The sequence below is a fragment of the Salarias fasciatus genome, chromosome 13 (assembly GCF_902148845.1).
Source record: "Salarias fasciatus chromosome 13, fSalaFa1.1, whole genome shotgun sequence".
Lineage (NCBI taxonomy): Eukaryota > Metazoa > Chordata > Actinopteri > Blenniiformes > Blenniidae > Salarias > Salarias fasciatus.
In genome coordinates, this window is record NC_043757.1 from 17,859,334 (window position 1) to 17,880,365 (window position 21,032).

The 21,032-nt window shown below is 43.7% G+C and overlaps 1 protein-coding gene across 1 annotated transcript in view; it reads right to left on the bottom strand.

The window, feature by feature from the left end:
- Window positions 1-12,796: 12,796 nt before the first annotated feature.
- LOC115399351 (semaphorin-4G-like) overlaps window positions 12,797-21,032 on the bottom strand; it is a 29,911-nt gene continuing 21,675 nt past the window's right edge. The window contains exons 12-18 of the mRNA XM_030106674.1: window positions 19,770-19,914; window positions 18,487-18,709; window positions 17,846-17,961; window positions 17,607-17,761; window positions 16,969-17,027; window positions 14,171-16,507; window positions 12,797-13,226 (exon numbers count right to left, since the gene is read on the bottom strand). Of these exons, the coding sequence (XP_029962534.1) occupies window positions 15,507-16,507; window positions 16,969-17,027; window positions 17,607-17,761; window positions 17,846-17,961; window positions 18,487-18,709; window positions 19,770-19,914 (1,699 nt within the window). The 3' untranslated portion in view covers window positions 12,797-13,226; window positions 14,171-15,506. The remainder of the gene's footprint in view (window positions 13,227-14,170; window positions 16,508-16,968; window positions 17,028-17,606; window positions 17,762-17,845; window positions 17,962-18,486; window positions 18,710-19,769; window positions 19,915-21,032) is intronic.

The following is a 21,032-nucleotide window of genomic DNA, read 5'->3' on the forward strand; positions in this document are numbered from 1 at the left end:
TGAAATTGCATCATTCAAAGTCCGTCTAGTAATTTCACCAAATGCCGCTAACATGATCATCACGTGTTGTTATGTCCAGAACCCTTCATCTTGATGTTATCAAAGCATTAAGAAGTAATTTGTCACAGTAATTCCATTACTTTTGGAAGGAGCTGATTGCTATTATTAAACGAATAGCACAGCTCCAAAGTTACAATTTCCATAAGCTTGTGGCTCATTACTTTCGTGCTAACAGAAAACAGTTGCAAAGCTGCTGTCTCTTTCTCCGCTGAAGCAAAACCCTGTTTGTTTCGCTCCGCACATGTTGGTAGTTGGTAGCATCACTTTCAAAAGCCGATGACTACTTTACCCAAACAAACCAAAACGCCCTGTCTGTGTGTGTCTGTAAACCCAGCTTCTCTCAGAATGACTCACAAGCGTCAATAACAATAAAACCCCAAACCCTCACGGCGGATCTCCTGCTCTGTTCAGACAATCAGCACGAAACGACACACTGTACACACTGTACTGGGGCATAGAGGACGCTGAACGACTGCGGTGAACTCAGATGATCTGAGCAACAACAGCGGCCTTATAGAGGTGAGAAAGGAGTGAGGGATGTGTTTCACTTCAGAATGGAAAAAGTATGAAAAAAAAAAAAAGTAGAGAAGGCATCAGAGAAAGAAAGGACGGAGGAAGAGGGAAAAGGGGAGGGCACACTGCTAATGTACGGAGACAGGGTCAGTCAAGGGAGCGTCTGTTTTTAGAGTCTATAAACCCCTCCTTTCCATCCATCCTCTTTTTCCTGCCTCTCTGCTCTTTCTTTTTAAACAACTACATCTTTCTCAGAGTTTTTTTTTGGGGGGTGCAGAATGAGCTTTAAACAGCCTGGACTCTACCACCAGAAAGCAAATACCAGAAGCTTCCCCCAGAGGAGCTGGATAACAGCAAGGCTGCAGTTATTCTTTGACAGCTCGGGGTCAGGCACGGCTACTCTGTTTAATAGCAGAGGTCTATAAAAAATATTGAACTTGTTAGTACATTGAGGGCATGAGAAATAATTCAAAACATGTGCGTGTGTGTGAACCTTTGTTACATAAGAGATAAGCATTTGCAAAGGAAGCAGTGTGGTGGATCGGGATGGAGAAGCAGGGATTGGAAAGAAAAGAGGGGGATGTTTTAGTTTTCAATCCTCATTTGTTTCTCATTTGTAACCAAAAACAAGGAAATCTGGAGTTAATTTGAGGGTAGCCAGCCTCGATCACACAGCACTGGCCAGTAAGTTCTGGACAGATGCTCCAGCTCACTGGCTTGAACTCTGCTTTCTGTGGAAAGGATATCCTTTGTAGACTCTTGCTTTAATTTCTTCAGTGGAAAAGATGAACATTGGCTAAAAACTTGATTGAAAACATTTATTCAATAACTACATTATTTCATCTTTCCACACAAGACCTGTGAAAAAAACAAAAAACAAAAAAGCTTAAACTTATGTTTACTGTAGCTCCCACGTTGACCCAGAGCTAGTACTGAGCTGTAGCACAATTTAAAGTTACATAAGCCATCATCAGGAAGGAAGTAAGAAAATGCAGGAAGGGACGTGGAGGAGATGAAGAAAGAAAGTCTCTGTGCTCTGCAGTCCAGACCAAAATCAACCCTGGAGAGAGTCTGACCTTCACTTCCACCATCTAAACACAAACCACAGCCGAAGTGAGTCGTGACTCAAAAAAAAAGTCCCATGGAACAACATGCTGATATGTTACACACACACACACACACACACACACACACACACACACAGCTCTGCTAGTTCAGTTGTTACTCCAGTAACGAGTGGACTCCAGTAATATGAGCTGTGTCGTAATGAGACCCCCTCACAGATCCCCAAAGTGATTAAAGCTGATGACTTTTTTTTTTTTTTGCTCCCACATAAAATTAGATGGATCTCTTGCAAAGTGCAAAGCTTGTTCCCATTAGCCACTTCACTAACTGCAATAATCGGTTATTCAAACAGGTATCGGAAGTGAGAATTATGATGATGAAGGGGGTGGGGGTGAGACCAACGCAACTGCTGCAATGCAGATCTCACAGGACCGTGCTTCCGAAATGAAGCAAACAGGTGAATTCAGGTGAAGTTTCTCATATGCACGCACACACACACGTACAGACACATACACACACACTGGGCAAGTCATTAATAGCTCCCCTCCCTGCTGACTGGACACCTGGAACTGTTGTTTTTTATTAATCACTCACTGCAGCGGTAATGGCCACCCAGCTTTCTTCATCATTCTGAACAGTGGATGGATTTTGTGTGGCTCTCATGTGTGTGTGTGTGTGTGTGTGTGTGTGTGTGTGTGTGTGCTGGATTGCACGTGTGAGGCTGAGTGAGTGTGTATCTATCTGGGTCAGACCCCCTCTGTTGCCTCTCACACCGTCCGCTGGGACGTTAATCCAGGATTGCAGCGGGATCTTCTAACTCAATTAAACATCTCTTGTCTTACAGGACACACACACGCGCGTGCGCGCATACACTGAATTAACTATAATCTCAGTTTGACATTCAAATTTGATAGTTAATTTTATATAAGCTCTCCGTCATTAAAGCTTGGTTTTTGCCCCCGACAATAAATCCCCATCATGTAAATGCAATACTGAACATGAGCAAAAACTGGAACTGTTTCACCGCTCGAGTCTTTGTTTTCTGTGTCTTTTCGTGCGTCAGTTGGCTGATCCCTCCAGAGTTTTCCACAGCAGATCATTTGAGTCCGTGTCACTCTCTATTCCCAGGCCTCCTGTTCGGTTACAACAACCACAAACCCCATCCTCCCCATTTGCTTCGTCTGCTCGTCCTTGGTCATCTGTAGTCCCATTTCCATCTGTCTTTCATTTATTTTCATCCTTTATTCTCTTGGAGACTTATCCAAGAAAAAGACAAGTTTGCGTGTCTGGCTGTGAAGTACTCCAGTCTCCCTCTGCAATCTAAAGACACGTTTGTCGGGTTAAATGAGGACTCTGAGTTACTTGAAGGTTTGCATGTGTGTGTGTGTGTGTGTGTGTGTGTGTGTGTGTGTGTGTGTGTGTGTGTGTGTGTGTGTGTGAGAAAGAGAGAGAGAGAGAGAGAGAGAGAGAGCGAGAGACAGAGAGAGGGAGGTTGCCTGTCTTTCTGTGTTAGCCCTGTTATGAAATGGCGACCTGTCCAGAGAGTACATTGCCCTTTACCCAATGTCAGCTGGAAGCAGCTCCAGCCTCCTATAGCAAAAGCTAAGATAAAGATAGCTATAAGATGATGAATTGATTTTTATGTCTTAGAATTAGAAAAAGACAATCAGCTAATTTATACCCTCTAAGAGCCAGCATGTTTTGTCAATGTAAACCTACCGACCACGCCGCTGTGCTGCAGTCATGATGCCAAAACCAGTTACCTTTCATGGGAAAAGCTGATCTTCACAAATACCTGGGTGGATTTATATATATATATATATTCAGTGTAATTCATCTTAACACCACTGCAACCTTAAAAGCTAATAAAAATTTGCATTAACACTTTTCTACCATTCTCAAACTGATGCAGAATTCATGATTTACACTCCTGCTAAGTGTGTTAAAACCGGTATCTATGATATCTATGGTGTCAGGTATCTACCAAGATATCTATGAAATGCTTCTTTTTATGTAATTAGAATCTCAACTTGACTCTGACTTTGTTTTCACTAATGGCACTGCGTTGTATTTCAGAATCATTTAACTCTAAAGTGATTTGAAGTCACATAACGAAAACCCAGCAGAAACGGTTCAAATATCCTGTCAGTGATATTTAAATAAGTTCTTTAATGACTTGGAGAAAAAGAAGAAGAGGAAGAAAAACAAGCTGAAATTGGTTGTTTTCAGACTTTCACTGTGCTCAAAGTCACTTACCTGCACTTATTTCTAATTTCCTTAATGAATGAACTTCCCACATCTCAGCCTCTTTAGTGTTTTTTTTTCTTGCATTTTCTCAGCTCAAAAACAGTTTCAGCCTGTTTTAGAACTGATTTCCATTTCCCCCTCTCAGCATATCCCCACCTGTCATTTGTCACTCAGATAATCCCTGCTATATCTCTGCTCAGGAACTGAGACAGGCAGGCTTGGCAGGTTTCTCACTTTTGACGTGTTTTTCTGCTTTTGAAGAGAAGCTGTAGAAAACATGACTGGTCGAAGTGTTTCTCTGAGCTCTTACACGTGCTCACACTCTTCCTGCTCAGTCGTTCAGCAGCAGCATTAAGTGTGTATCCTGATTTGTCTTTTAGGAATTTCATTTGGTTTAGATATGTTTCATATTGAAGTTGTCATTCATGTTTGTTGATGTAAACAAGTTTGAATGACCTTATTGCTGGAATACACAAAGAATATCACTTATGCTCGTCTAAACAATCTTACGGCTCACGCTGGTCTCGTTACATTACGTCATCCATGGCAGCCGCAGTCCACCACACCTCCCATTGTCTTTGTCCTGCTTATAGCCCAACGTTGTTTTGTTTCTAAACGTCTCTCTAAGGGAAACTCACCTGACCTTTCAATGCCAGAGAGAAGTTAAAATGATCTTTCGTGTGGTTTTCCTCAGATTCATAATTTTAATTACAATCAATCAAGCTGTTATGAATAGAAAAGTGTTTCTTCATTCTGACCCTTCAGTATTCCTGCTTTATTTTTTCACCTATTTGATTTCAAATAATTTACACATAATGAAGGGAATCATATTAAGACACTTTTTATGACCTACATCAGGTCTGAAAGGCTGCCTGTCGTTATTTTAAAGGCTCTTGCTTGCCGTTAAGAGTGGGTGTGTGTCTGAGTGGGTGTGTCTTCCAGTATTTGTCTTCACTGTAATGTTTTGACAGGTCGGCGATCCGAAGTGGAGGTCACAGGCTTCCTAAGAAGACATGTGGGAGGCTCAATAAAAAGTTGGCGAACCTCTGACTTGCATCACTGTCCTGAATGTTTTAGAGGTCGACCACGCGGCTCCTGATTGTAATGAGCGGCTCAATACCAGGCTTTCTGCAGCGCTTGATGATGACACATTCAGCCAGTCGGCTGTGTTGTGAGCAGCGAGAGATAGATGGTTCCTGGCTCCAACAAACCTGATTTAAATGAATGAAACTATTGGGGAGCTCAGTGGGGGCACATATATTTGAATTAGGTAAGTTCCACTAAGAAAACATTTCAAACTTAGGGGACAGTTGTGGTTCTGGATCATAATTGAGAAACACTGTATAGCTATATACCTAAATGTTCTTTTCTTCACACTGTGTGCAGGTTAGAGGTTTTCACCTTACAGCCAACCAAATCAAATGATTCTGTGTGTAAATTAAGTTTTTAATTTGAGAATGGTTTGACTGCAGCCATTTTTTAAACTTTCTATTTAACATTGAAACTGTATGACTGCCTAAACGTAAAATAAACACGTGTTTTTAAGAGGTTTTGTTGGTGTCTTACTAGGCTGAAGGAGACTGGAGGCTGAACGTTTAATTCAGGGATTGAGAAATGGGTTGTAATATGCAGCATTTCACAAATTAAATTAGTTTTTATTGAACGCAAATAAACCTTTTAGAACCTTTTTGAACTGAGAATAATGTTGTAGAAGAGAAAAGCCTCCTGACTCTGGGGTCAGCAGACCCTCCACCCCCCTCCGTGGTAGTTTGCATAAGCAGCAGTAACTGTCAGCAGCGAAGATTACTCCGGTGAAATAATTTGACAGTGTATTGACGCATAGACGGCGCTGGCAACATGTGTTTCCAATAAATTGCTCCGCAAAATGATGGAAAGAGGTGGGAAGTGGTGTAAGTCAGCAAAAATGAGACACACACACAGATACACACACGCACGCACACACACGTCTGACTTCTCCATCCTCCCTAAACAAGAATGACACTGAAATTCAGACAAGTGTTCTCGTCGCTGAAGCCTGAAATTGCCTTTCCTTCCTGCTGTTGATTGTGTTTCGCACTCAGTGAAACAAGAGCGGGGACCCCTGTAAGTGTGTGTGTGTGTGTGTGTGTGTGTGTGTGTGTCTGTGTTTTTCGTTATTCCAATGGGGACCAACATCTGTTTCCACCCTCAGGTTCTGGTTCTTGTGGGGTTGGGTCATTGTCGGGGTCGAGGCTCATGTCAGGCGAGGGGTATTTACGGTTGATTTAAGAGCGAACAGTATTGCAGGAGATGACTGTATGACCCCAGAAGGCATGAAAAGATAGTGTGTGTGTGTGTGTGCATGAGAGTGTATATTCATTTTGAGAGAGGCTTGATATTGTGGCTGTGAGGCTGTATTTATGGAGGGCATCCACTCCTCAACAAGAGAGTAGTTCCATCTACTTAACCTGCTGCGACCAGCCTCGCTGCTTCTCCACTTAGCACAGCGGGACTGACTGTGCATGGCTGCGGTCCAGGTGAAATTTCATTGCACATTAATTTCTCTACAACTCTGTTTTATTAGTAACAGGTTCTGCCTTAGTAAGACAGAGAATTTTTTTTTTCCAGTCATCATCTTTGTCGTTCTTTCGCCACACTCACTCATCTTCGAGACGATCACATGTTAGCGCAGCAACTTGTGACCGAAGGAATAGAAGGGAAATGTATCCTGATTTATGAAATAGCATTTTACATGATGGCACACACACTCTGTCTGCACTGAAGAAATGTTTCAGTGTGTCTGTCAATCTTATATCAGCTGAAATGTTGTTTTGTGTTGGTTAAGTGTGTGTTTTGTTTTCTTGTCTTTGCAGTCCCTCTTCTTTTTACACAGAAAGGTCGAAGGTCATGGTCGTTTGTGGAACAGCGCTCAGAGAACTGGCAGGACTTCAATCTCGCCCTTGTTCAGTGACACATTCATCAGGTTCGACACCTGCTGACATGAGGGATTGATGCCAGGCTGTCTTGGTCAAGGTCGGCCTAACACTCGCTGTGCCAACCCCCAGCCTGGCGATTCTGTCAGATGAAGGTGCGTTTGCCTCGTAGAGCAACACAAAGAAGATCGACTTGTGCCTGTTGGCCATTTGTCCCCCAACTTTCAGCTCTTCACTCAGGTTATGATGAAGATTTTTATCAATGAGGTCTGTGCAAGTATTACAACACTGCTCTGATACAAAGACAGTACAATACACAGAAATCAGCGTTTAGCTACCTTAATCCCTTTTCCACTTTGTTTTAACTGAAAAACTGGACTATTTAACTTATCTTAATCCAGATGATAGCGTCTTATTTCATTTCACATCAACACATTTACTTGATTTCAGGCTTAACCTTCACATGTGCTACTTTAAGGCAGAAGACAAACTAAAGAGAAGCAACTGTAACTAAACTCTAAATCTTATCTGACTTTAATTTGAATTTTTACTCACTTTTCAAGAATAAAACAATGTGATTTAGTTGGTCCATTTCTTCACTGTATGCAGCAGCGGCACAGACATCAACTCAGCATTAAGAATGGAGGTGATGGGTGGAACAGTTGATTTTTTTTTAAAAGTCAAACAACAGAGTAGAAGTTTAATGATTGCAAAAAATCTTTACCAACAACAGAATTCATTAAAAAAAAAAAAAAAAAGAAGAAGAAAAGTTAGGAAATATTACATACAAAATTATAGGTATATGTTTATACTTGATATATGTTAAATGTGACAGGTGTGATGATTACAAGATTTTACACCACTATAATTTTTTTTTTTTTTAATGTATTTGATAACCAGGTAGATGCTGTCGTTAGCTTTCAATCATCCGCTGTCAATACACTTTGAGGGTAGAAATGAAGCTAAGGTCTCCATTTGCTGTCTTTTGTTGTCATTTCTGGACTCTGTGAGTGTGAGTTTTATTCACTGTGCAGGTTTGTTGCATTTCACGAAAACCACAGAAGCCAGTCTTCTATTTCCATATTCACTGAGATAGTGTGTGGCCATAAAAGGGAAGGAGAACTTCCTTTCAGCAGAGCGTCGATGACCTCCAGTGGTTATCAGCACGTGGTGCATTTTGACGGCAACAGCATGGTAACGCCACGTGGGGGCGCCACGTGCGTGAAAATGACGTGTCATGGGCTTATAGTCGTACTTTAAAGAACAGCACACACACACACAGATACGCACACACACACAAATTGCTGCAAGGTACACAATGAGCTCCTCAAAACACACCGGCGCTTTGTTTTTGAGCTCCTTTTAAACAGCGAGGACAAACATGTGCGCTGAGCAGGTTTACACATTGTCAATATTTCAAAAGTCCACAGGTCAGAGATTAGACATTCAGTCTCTCCGTCTCTGGGTTTATTGTCTAATCAACCACTCGTCTGTGTGAACCCTCTTAACATCTACATAAGTACACACCTGAGCAGCCGTCTGTGTTTGTTTAAATCTGTTGAAGCCTCCGTCGAAGTGTTTTGTAAAGTCTCACAAGAGAGGAACAACATCACGTGTCAAGAGGCACTTTGACTAGTAGCTATTGTTTGAACAGCTTCAAATGAAACTGAGTGGAGATACAATCAAAACTTTATTGAGAAACTAATCCCAGTAGAAATGTCAACATGTTTTTGTGTGTGTGGGTGAGAATGCTGTGCGACTGATCACCCGGGTGACGTGTCAGTCTCACACACATTGACCTGGGTGTGCCTGCGTCCTGCCCTGCAGTTACTACTCTCTGCTCCTGTTGCACATAAACAGAAAAACCACTGGACTTTTTTTCAGTGTGACTGAAATCCACTACGTTATCTTGATACATTTTGTCTATTGTCAGGAAGTCAACCCCCCTAGTTAGTGTGTGTTTGTGTGGAAATACACAAACACACTAACTAGTCACTCGGGAAAGTTACCTGTTGCATCATTTCAAGCTTTCTCTTTCATTGTGATTGCCCTGATGACGAGCATGTCATTGATTTATTGCATTGTTGCTGTGGTGCAGTGCTTTATTGCCTGTCCTGAACAACAGGAGTGTGTGTTTGCATTCACCCATCTCTTCGTGTCCATTTACTGAAGTGTCCTAAGATTAAGACACTGAACCCGAGACTGCTGTTCCCTACTGGTGTGTGAGTGAATGTAAACTGCCCTGAGACTGTTGAAGCCATGAACATGCTCCAAAGCTCATTTGCATCTTTTGGGGTGAAATTGAAAGATTGTGGACGGGTTTATCGGGTGTACCTGCAGCCTGTCTGACAGTGACAGGCATGTGTCTCTCCCTGTGACAGACAGACAGACAGACGGCGAGCCAGCCGAGCCAAGTGGAGGAAGCAGATAAAGGGCTGATTGATATGTGCGTGCGGCGTGTGTCCCAGAAGAGACGCGTGGCTTTTCTGGCGTCAAACCGGTCCGGGTGGAGGAGGAGGAGGAGGAGGAGGCCCGAACCAACAACAGTATCTGTTTGTTTTGGGGGAAGAACAGTGCAGTGTGACACACTTCCCTTTGTCACTTCAATACACAATCTCTCTATGAGGAGTGACAAAAACATGTTGGAGTGAGCGCCGCAGTTTACATCAGTGCGAGCCTGTTGGTCTGGATTTTTATGAGCAGAGCAGAAGCTGCACAAACAGAGTACTGTTGCATCCACAAGCTGAGGGGACAGGGCTCGTCTCTTCCTCGGGATGCTTTCAGACGTGGGACCACAGCGAAGGAATTAAAGATGCTTGTCCCAGCAGTATTAGCTGCTCTGAGCTGTATAAAGCCTCTACATCCTCTGAAGTCATCCCAACGTCAAAACTTCGAAGAAGAAGAAAAAAAAAGAACATCTGCTTCTCACACAGTCCCAACATCATATCAGGAGCAAACTGAGAGCTGGGAAACATGTGGATAAGAGCGGCTGAAGGTTTGAATGGAATACTGATGTGCAAGAACTATAGTGGTAAGTGGTGTCAGCTCACAGCGAGAAGAGCCATGGTTGGAATCTGATTTATCACATTAGGAGTTTGCATATTATCCCAGTTTGTCTGTTTGTGCTTGTCCTGTTTTGATGTTGGGAATCTGGATTGTCTCCACGCCCCCCGAGACGCTGAATTAAACACCATAGAAGGTGGATTGTGGTCCGAATTTCAACTGAGACAAGTATTTTTTCTTTTTTCTCTGAGTGATGTCCTCCATTAAGAACAGCAAGTGATCAAAATACTCCACAAGTGCTTCTCTAAATGTTTTGACTGAAAAGTTAGGCATGCATTTCACATTTTATTACATGTTAAAGGAAATATTCCATACACTGTTTTATTCTTATTAATTTCAGCATGAAAATAATCAGAGTATCAAAAAGCCAATTCTTATTTCTATTTTTCAACCCAATCCCAGAATTAGCAATAATTAAAATTTAAAAGTGTATTAAATGTTTAATTTGTATGGTATGGAGCATAGAAATAACTGACAAAACTACTTTTAAAATGTTTTCAAATGTGTTCCTCAGTGTTTTGTTTCTCTGGTTGTGTCTCCTTATTCTTGTCGATCAAATCATCTCTGACCAAAACAAAAACACTGCAACACAAATGCAAATATGAATTTAGAGCATCGAGTAAACAACACAAACGGAAGCAGCGATAATTGAGGCAGCAGCAACAAGAGAAGGTGGATCGTCAGACACACTCGTGATTCCTCCACCTCCCCACACTTTCTGTTCTGTAGGTTACCTTGAAGAAGGATTGATGTCTGCGAGCTAAAATCTATTTTTCATCCTCATCTGTCCCAGAAGCCCTTTCATCTGTCTTCACTCTGGATGATATTCATCAAATGCATAGAGCTTAGATTCACCAGATATGGAAAGAAAAAGATCAGTAAGAATCATTTTCTCTGTGATGTAAATCTAAAAGTGGAATTGAATCAATGTTTTATATTCCTGTAATGTTACCTGACAGATTTTTGTTGTACAATGAGGATGAAAGCAGCTTTTTGAGTCATTGTATATACAGAGCATGGTGGGTGAGGAGTGATATTGATCCTCATGCTATGCCCTGTACATATACTGAATATTTTTTGTGATTTTTCATTCCTAAATTTGTATTTGATCAGATTGGAGGTCTAGCTTTCTTGCATGTTTGTAATTATTAAATAAGTAAGGCCCCGCTGAAATTAGCTGACTTTGATAAACAGGTTTTAACGGCCTGGAATTTAACCACAGTGGTAATATCTCTGGAATAATGGTGATGCACTGTACAAGAATAAGAGCCTTTTCATTAAAAAACTGGTTTGGTCAAAATATTTGTTTTCTCAGTCAACTGTTGACTTCTGAATATCACTTAATGGGTTACAATGAATTCTGCTGTAAAATGAACTCTCTTGTATCACAGAGTTGAAATACATTTGTTTGAAATAAACAATGAGGGAAATGAACTTTTCTGGAAGTCAAATTTTTAGAAATGCAGCTACACCAAAAATTGATTTTAAAATGAATATCAATTTTACTCTTATGCTTTTACATTATGGCGTTTGTCTAAATACCTTGAATCCACTGTAAAATTCCTCTTTTGGAGGGCGTGAATGTTTGCACAAATCTTCTGGTAACAACAATGCTGCTAATGAAGCTCAAAGTTGCTGTTGGTAAATGTATAGAAATCATTTTGTGCGGCAGAGAAACATTTCTTTTGCTTCCATCATGTGTCGCCATCTCCTGATCCCTCAGATTCGAGCAACAAATGACCCGAACAAAAAAATTTCACAGTATGTCACGTGAAAGATCACAACTTTTGAGTCACGCTACAAAAATCCCACAATCCCACATTCTTCCTCCTTTTTCTTTCTGCACACTTTTGGTTTGTGTTTCCTCATTTTTGGACCCATCCATTAAGTGATGGAGCTTGGAGACGTTTATCACACGTCGGACGGTAAAAGTACAGGACTGAGAAACGCTGCGTCACGTGTAAAACATCAAAAGCACTTTGATTCTCCACTCCAGCGCACGACGCGCTCCTCCTGTTGACTTTGACTGAAGCAGCGCAGCTTTTATGTAAATAACATGTCAGCCATGACAGTTAATCACATGTCAAGCTGTACTCGCCGCAGGTACTTGGCACTGCATGCAGGACACGGCCATCCTATTTATGGCCTTTTTTTTTTTTTCTGCGAATATATTACAATATTGTCTGTAAGCAGAGTAACGCTTCTCACCAGGAAACATGAGCGAAGGTCACACACCTGATGGAAAAATCCGTGGGTGTTTGTGTTTAAATCGACCGTGACATTTCTGAAAGATAAGTTTACAAAGCTCTGACCGGGAGTAGGAACGGCTACTCTTTCATAAATGCTGAATCAATAGGAGTCACAGTTGCATGTGCACTTTGTGAGAAGCACGGCCAAGCCGACTGAATCAGCCCTGAGACAAAACTCTGCCACACAATGTTCGTTTTCAAGACAGATGGGTGGAACTGAGCAATCACAAGAAGGATGCAGAGTACAAAGTTTTATTTAAATTCATCATGACGGAAATGTGAAGGAATCCTCTGCCTTGTATTCTGTTAGTTAGAAAAGCATGGCTTAACATGCAAACAGATATACAAACTAAACTATTACGGTACAGAGACAAAAAAACAAAAAAAAAAGCTGAGCAATCCCTAATTCGAGGGAGGAAACAGTGGGGGTTGTCTGTAATTTGGTGAGTTTCCCATTAGTGGGTTATAAATATTCATTTCTGCAGCCTCTGCATGCTTTCGGCTACGCTGCTTCTAGAAATCACATTTTGTGCAATTCAGTAAATCGTGGTCCTCACAAGTGGCACTTCAACAGCAATACTGACAGCAGTTCCAAAAATATACAAAAAAGACAAAATAAATACATTTCATGATTTTTTTCCCTCCTCTCTCTGGTTTTGCAACAAAATAGGCTCACAGAGCGTTTTTAAACATCCACCTTGGAACTTCATTAGTGTTTGGTTATCCTTGTCCTTTCCTTGACTTCATGAGAAACAGTGTTGAAACAATTCATGCACAAAGTGAAAGAAAAAAAAAAAGAACCCTGCATGTTGAGTTTGGTCTTTGCATCAGAGAGGAGGACGCCCTCTGCACACAAACCGCCGCAGCTCTGCTCCTCCAGACGCTGCAGACGACAATTTCCGTCCCGGTTGTGTGAAGCAGAGCTGGTGGTGCAGAGACTTTCATGCCTGTAGCCCTTATCCCGCCTCTCCTCAGGCTCCGCTGTCCACCAGCGATGGCGAGTCCCCACTCCGCCGCTCATTAGGAGAACGCCACTGCGGTTAGTCTCGCCGGCTGACGTCCCCCGACCATAAATAAAAACTGAGAGCGGTGCAAACTGACCTCTGCTCACCGGAACCTGCAAACGAGAGGCAGAGAGGGAAATTATTCAAGCACAGGTGTTTTCAGTGTGTCTGCATTGTATCCATGATATGATGCTGCTTTAAAAGCTGTCACAGCGCGCTAAGAATTCCAGCTCACTGACTGCATTTGCAACTCTTAACTTGAAGCGTTTTCACAATAAAGGCGAGTTAAAAAGCCGTCTGCGTTCCCCTCACCGTGCCGTCCTTTGAATGAGGTCAAAGGGCTTCATCTGAAGCTTTTAATGTGCAGAGTCTGAAGCTACGCTTTCTCTCACTCCTTTGATCAGTGGCACTGACAAGAAAACCCCGGCTCATCATTGAGCCCGTACGATATCTCACACCCCCACATCACAGGCTGGTTCGGTTCAATCAAAAGCTATTACTCCGCCTGATCTGGGGAACACATGTACGCTGTATGCGTGTGTTTACGGGGATGCGTGCGGCTGTCTCTGCTCCTCCATCCTTGTCGTACAGTAATGAAATACACAACCAACACCCTGAGCCCCAGGGTAGGAGAAAATAATTGGGGGCTACATTGCGTGAATGTCTGGGGAGATTTCTGACGCGCTGTTTTTTTTTCACCCTCTCCAGCGAGGTCAGCGTTGTCGTAAGACAAGTGTTTAATTATTGTAGCGCTCAGGAGGGAAAACAACAGGAAGATGCAGCTGAAGCCCACCGATAAGAATTACTGTGACAACATTTAATCGTAGAGATTCAGAATGGTTTTGGTTTGTTACCAGCGACATAAAAACTTTTCCACTAATTTCAGATCAACTCGCTGTGATCGATCACACAAACAGTTCTGGATTAAGAAGAGTCAGAAACATTACTCTGTCCGTATTCAGCGATGCAGTGGAGTCCATGACCCATATTTCTAAGTGATTGTTTGGCAAAGTGCCAGCGTGTGGGATGCGTTGGTGTAAGATATAAAAGTATTAACCTTGTGTGTCGTTGGTGAACGCCGCGCCCTGCAGTCTGTCATCCTGATCTCTGGACTCAAGCGGAGCGTCGCTCGGCGGTGGATTCTCGATCACTTCAGACACAGTCACTGTTATTTTTGTGTTTCCCCCCCCCCCCCTTTTTCCAGTGATCTTGTGTGGCGAAACAAGGTCCAGCTGTGGCCTCCACAGTCACAGCTCTTCAGGCTGAAAAAATGCCAAAAACGGTCCTTCAGCTGACAGCGCCTGGTGTCAGACTCCATAAAAGTGTCCATTAACTTTCTCAAAGCACATTAAAACTGGTATTTAAAGTGCATTAGGCTGAATAATACTGTCAAAATAGCCACAGTTTCAATACTTGGAGAAATAATCACTATCTAATACTTTTTCAAGTATCTTCAAGATCCAAAATGTGACTTCTTTAACATCAGACGTTTAATTGTTAATGATGGAAACTCATCTTCTGTACCCGCTTTATCCAGTTTGGGGTTGCAGGCTGCTGCAGGCAGTCCCAGACAGAGGCAGGATATATTCACCTGTGAGCTAAAAACACAATAATGCTTTAACCTGCAGCGTATGTTTTGACTAAGAAATCTTTATGAATAAGGGTCTGACAAACCACATATCAATTATTATTATGATCCATTAAGGTGCGTTATGCAGTTAATGTTTAATAGAAAACAATGTAATAAAATACTAAATGTTTAATTTCTCTGGTTAAAATTCATAGTGATAAATAATGATTAGTTCACCCTTTCTTACTTTTGGCTGGTGTGTAAAGTTGTTATTTTCTGTTGGTTATTGCAATTGATTAAGTCGGTATGAAAATATGAAAACACTGCAGACCGCATTCCCTCGCTCGCTTGTCCAGCCTCCCTTAATATTTATAATGAGTGAACGTCAGGTTTTTAAAAATGCATAAGCCATCTGTGCTCTTGACAGTGAAAACAAACTTTGGCGAGCTGCAGCCGCCGTCCGGATCGACTGCACTTTTATTCCCGTGTGGCGCCGCTCCTTGTTGGAGTCCATGTTTCACGCTCAGCTCCTTGCGGAGCAGAGATCCACCTGCAGGTGAGATCCCAGATCTGATACTCTGGTTCAGACTGACCGCACATGTCCTGTTCAGTACTGAGGTGAGGTAGATTATTATTATTCTTCCATTTCATGCTCGGTCCTTCAATTGTTGTTAGATTTAGGATGCAGGCTTCAAAAAAGCCACTGTATGAACGTGTCAAAAAAAAAAAAATTCAAAGTAAGTGTGTGAGTCTCTTTCACAGCTTCAGTTCACAATGATAATGAGCCATGTGACGAGCACCAAGACCATGGTAGTCCCGCCCTCTACACCGAGCTCTCGTCCGGCCGGGGCAGCAGCAGGGTGTGTTTCCTCTTCTCTAAGATCTTGTTGAGCTCTTCGGAGAAGGAGTGACAGAGCGGCGACGTGTTCTCAGAGTCGCTCTGCCTCAGCAGCACGTAGCTGTTCCCGTGCATCCTCCTCAGGACGCTGGGCAGCGTGGCCGACAGCCCGCTGGGGAAGTCGCACTCCTGCGACGGAGTCTGAGGGGTGGGGGGCAGCGGCGGGGCCGGGGGAGGGGGCTCCCTGCTGGGAGAGGTGTAAGCCTCGCCGGGCACGATCTGCAGGAGGCCTCCGTCCTCCAGGCCGCCGTTGTGCATCTTTGCCACGCCGTTACACAGGCCGTTGCCGTTGCAGTGACTTGAGATGGTCTGCAGCTCCATGTGGGCGGAGCCTCTGTGCTGCTTCCTGGTCTTGCTGGGCCTCTTACTGGTCGGGTAGGCGGCGGCGGCGGCGCGCAGCGAGTACTTTCCTCTCTGGCCCACCCGCAGACAGAAGCCCACGTAGACGAGGACCACGGTGAGGACCACACACAGGCCGCCCAGGATGGTGATCAGGGACAGGTACACCACCTCCGTGCTCCTGGGAGACAGCAGCTTGGAGCTGGGCAGGACGTTAGCCACAACCGGGAGGGTCGGCCTCTCAGAGGCCGCGCGCTCGGTGGCCACCGGCGGCGTTGCGAAGGAGTCGCGGTCCGGCTCGACAGGCGGCGGAGGCGGCAGGTCCAGGCGGACGGTCACGTTGTAGCTGACGATGGCGACCCGGACGTTGTTCTCCAGGGAGTGGCAGGTGTACGTGCCGCTCTGGTCCTGCCGGGCCTCGATGATCAGCAGGCCGTCCGTGCCTCTCCTGAAGCCCGAGTTGAGGTCGTAGCCCTGCACCTCGCTGCCCTCCCGGGTCCAGACAGGCGTCGCCAGGTTGGAGCTGAGCTCGCACTGCAGGAGCGCGTCGTCGCCCACCCGTACGGAGCGGCTCCGCTGGGCGACACCTGAAACACCAGCAGACCCTCATTAGTCGAGGAAAAACTCACAACCGCCACTCTGACACTCTTCATACGTTAACTGCTGAACATCGGCTGAATTTATCCGAGGCTATCCAAAGTTATCGAGGCATGAACTCCCAATTTCAAATCCTTTAATTCCTGCCAGCGCACGACCTCACGTGCAAAGAGAACGAGGGGGCAGGAACTGAGAAGTGGGAGACGGCGTTTCCTCCCTGCCTGGAATATCAAACAGATTTTTCTCCAGAGATGGCAAAAATGTGATTAAAGAAGAAAGGGGAAGAGGGTTTTGCCAACACTGTGCACACAATCAACTTTCAAAGAGACCTTCATGCCATCTGATGACAGCTATGCATCTCTGGAGTTGTCTATTTTTAATCTCTTTTGAGCGGTAAAAGCCGACTTCGTTAAAGCAGAAACACTGAGCGGTAGTTGTGATCTCTGCGTACCGTTTTGAGCCTGCTTGCATCCCATGCTGCCATGCTGAATGTCTTGGATTAAAGTGGATCTGTAAAGAGGCAGAAAACAACAGGACCAATGACAAAAGGACAAACATTTATTTTGAAAGTATTTTTAGTGCATACAGTAACATGCACAATTATTCTATAGTAAGGTTATTATAACGCCGCAATACAGTTCAACGTACCATAGTTCATGCTGCGCTATTAAAATGTTTCATATATTTTACTACTTCCAGAATTTAAAGTAAGGCATGTTTGCCTGGATTAATGAACTTACGTAGGAGAACAGATTGACCTTGTTTACTATCAAAGCCTGACGTCAAGTTCACGGCAGCACTGTGACTGGACGACTATTCTGAGTTGTGAAACGATGACGCAGCATGTTGATCCTCAAGATTGCTCAAGTCGAAAGAATAAAAACACCTGCTGCAGGTTTGACGGTTTCTCAAACCTGTTTTAGGATGACGCCTTCAAAGTGTGACGCTAAGTTGCCGCATGTGTCTGCTATGAAGTGATGGAGCGATTATCAACAACACAAGGACCAAGGGTGAAACACAAGGAGTAGTTTGGGCATGTGACATGTGACACACACACACACACACACACACACACACACACACACAAACCTGTTTGAGTGTGTCATGACGTCCACACACTCCGCTCCGTCCCAGCCACAGTCAGGGTCTCTGGAGAAGATGCAGTCGTAGCAGGACGTGTACCTGCGACAGCTGGAAAGCGGGAGCTGCACAACGGCTGTCGGAGAACCAACGTACACACTCATCTGCAGGGGGAGGAAGGTAATAGATGTGAGGACAGACATGGCTGCACGGGAAGTGTTTGAGTGTACGGCGGTGGGAGACGCTACCTGTTTCTCAGATATTAATAGACTGTTGACTGGCTGTGGGTCTTCAAACAGCTGAAGCTCCTCAATGATGTGCAGTTTACCGTTGACTTCTACGGCTTTGTGGAGCCAACCGTCATCTGAGCAAAAGATGCAAAGAAGAACATTGAAATGAAGCATCAGGAAAGCAGAAAATAGGAAGTTTTATAAAGACGGCGATTAATAATCCAGCCAAGGAGCAATGTGGCAAAGACTCAATTGAAAACTAAATAGTTCAGAAGCTTGTAATTGGAAGTTCACTGGTTTTAATCCCACTGCCAGCAGGCATTTGTTGAGGATCCTTGAGCAAGGCTCATAACCCACAATTGCTCAGTTATGTGACTCCGTACATGTGGTTTGAAAGTTTTGGCAAATCAAATGCGTGGATCACATAACACAGCAGAAAGTGTTTCCATGTTTACGCTGTCAGCTGCTGAAGTGTGAAAATACAGGAAGTGACATGTGTCATTTGGAAAGATGATTATATTATTGTGCTGTTTCGAATTCTTAGGATCGACACTGACCTTTTCAGATGTAGACAATCTGTACAACTTTAGATCAGAACCAACTTTATGATGATGTGAAATAGAATACATGCACTTCCAAAAACATAAAAGTAAACACACCTGTACCCATGTACAGTATGTGGTACATCTGTCCATCCAGTCCTTCAAAAACGCGGACGGCCATGCGTGTGTAGTCTGTGGTCCTCCTGAACAAAAGGGGGCGTCCGTCTGAAGGTTGGACCTGACGGGACATCAGAGGATGCCTCCTGACAAAGTCCAGCACGTCGTCAGGCAGTGAGGTGGAGACATTGATGCCTCGGGCCCTCAGAGCATCAGTGATACACTGCGGGGCAAAGAGAGCGACATAAAGAGGAATGAGGCGCAAAGAACTAGAAATGATGAGGGCAGCAGAAAAAAAAAGAGAAAGATATTTTTATCCGATCTGTAATAACTTCTCTGGAAATACAGGTCCAGACTGCAAAGCAGACAAGATGCCATGAGGCAGAGCGAAACGGTCCGCTAGGAAAATTAGAGGATCAAGAATAAAAGGCAGGCTGGGGTTAGACTGTTTGTGGGGAAAATGCAACTTCTGCTTAGATTACAATGAGCCTGTGAGGCTTCAGCAGCAGTTAGTGCTGACATGCCGGCGACTCAGCTTTCTCTGCACCTGACTAAGTTTTCTTCTTCTCCTTCCTTCTTTTTTTTTGTCCTTTTCAAATGACTTGAGCCAACTCCTAAGAGGCTTTCACGCTCTCCAGTTAAAACCCTTGACCAGCTCCCTTCTCCACTTAATAGCGAAGTTAAAATTACACCCAACCAAATGTCGAAGTGACACTGCTGTGGATAATGTGTGTCCCTGCTAACGAAGCCCCGGCCCGCCGCGCTATAAGCCATTGTCACCAAAGCTCCCAGCTGCAGTTAATCGGCGAGGAAATGGGCTTCTGTGACATAAGCTGGTTCTGTTTTGAGCATCATCCTCTGGGACTGCAACTCATCCTCTGTATCATTTCCACTTCATCTTGTTCAGCGCCTTCTCCTTTTATGGCATTGTCATTTTGGGTCAGTTTTAGCCGCCTGACACTATATATAGGAACATTTACACACTTATTGTTTTTTTGGGTCAGTTGTGTCAATTAGGTCCATTTGCTGAAGGTGTGTGTTGAACGCTCCTCTCTGCACTCTGGTGAACAAGAGGACCAAGGGGACCGAGACCTCATGTTCAAACAAACTTTGGTCCTGATTGATCAAAGTCTGACTCAAGTGTAAACAAAAGGGGGGCAAAGAGCTGTAAATGGACCAAACACATGACGTGTTGGGCAGTTTACACCAAGTGCAACTATTCTTTTCTTGTCCGTATCAGGGAAGAAGGTTAGAACGGCCTGATTGGATGTAAGCATATTCACCGTTCCAGGTCGAGGGTTGGGGATCTTTCCCGTGTATTCCTTCCACTTCGAGCCGGAGTCCTGGTTCTCCATGTACGGTCCTTGAAAGGCCTCTTGGACTTCAGACAGTGAGAACCGACACACTGCAGATGCCTTCACGTTTTTCCTAAAGACACAACTCAGAGTGAGGAAGACCAGACTGCGAGCCGTGAACAATAACAGCGGTAAACCCGGGGTTTCCATAGTGACAGCAGTGGACGTACAGCAGATCAGTGGCTCACCTCCACCAAACCATGGAAAGACACAAATGGGAGAGAAGAACAGAAGGTGGAGGAGGGAAAACGCACTGGCAGAGATCATATGAAGCTGATGAGAAGTCTCCAACAAGAGTATGAGGTGGGGAGGAGACAATGAAATGGTTTTAGAGAGCGGAGGCAAGAGAACGAAGAGCAGACAGCTGCATCCCAGCAAACTGAAGCTTGTTTGTTTCTGTTTACTCCATCACAAAACATCTGCTGATGCAGCCTGTGGGGAATGAAATTCACTGTAAAGCAGAGTCACTTTTTTTTCTCACAAAGAACATTTACAGCTATGCAGATTGAAAATACACCTGAATATGTTACTAACATGTACAGCAGGCATCACTGCACTCGTTCACTCACCTCAACTAGTTTACGAGGTGTTCTTCAGTCGTTTGTCTTCAGAAGAAAAATGGTGAATTTTTATAATCTAGTGTATTTTATCTGTTTGGTTGCTTTATTCACACTGCACGAGCTGAACAGCTACTGCACAGCTACCATTTACCTCCAGCTGCTGCTTTGCATTAAAACTACTGAACCACGAACCTGAAGATATATAGAGAGAAGCAGCTGCAGGCAACAAAAGGAATTCGTTTGTTCAGTTAACCACACTTCTGCACCAGAATATTAAATGATGATGTGCTTTTTTGGATTCTTCCCTAATCTAATGTGTCTGGTTAACTTACAGAGCTGCGACTTGATCAGTTAAACGTGACAGGCTGTAACTCCTCCTGGAGGTAAACAACTTTTCTGTGCCATTACTTATGATTTATCCAGCAAAAACAATTTATGTGATAGCGTTTAAATATGCGACAACAGTTGCTGCTTTTGTATCTCGAGTAATTCCCGGCTCAGTGCCGAAATATGAATTAATGACAGTAATAACAAGCTCATCTAAATCCAACAGAAGTGACATCTTCATGACTATAACATTTTAGGACCCTATAAATCTGTGTTTTTTAATTTAACTCTAACTGATTTTCCC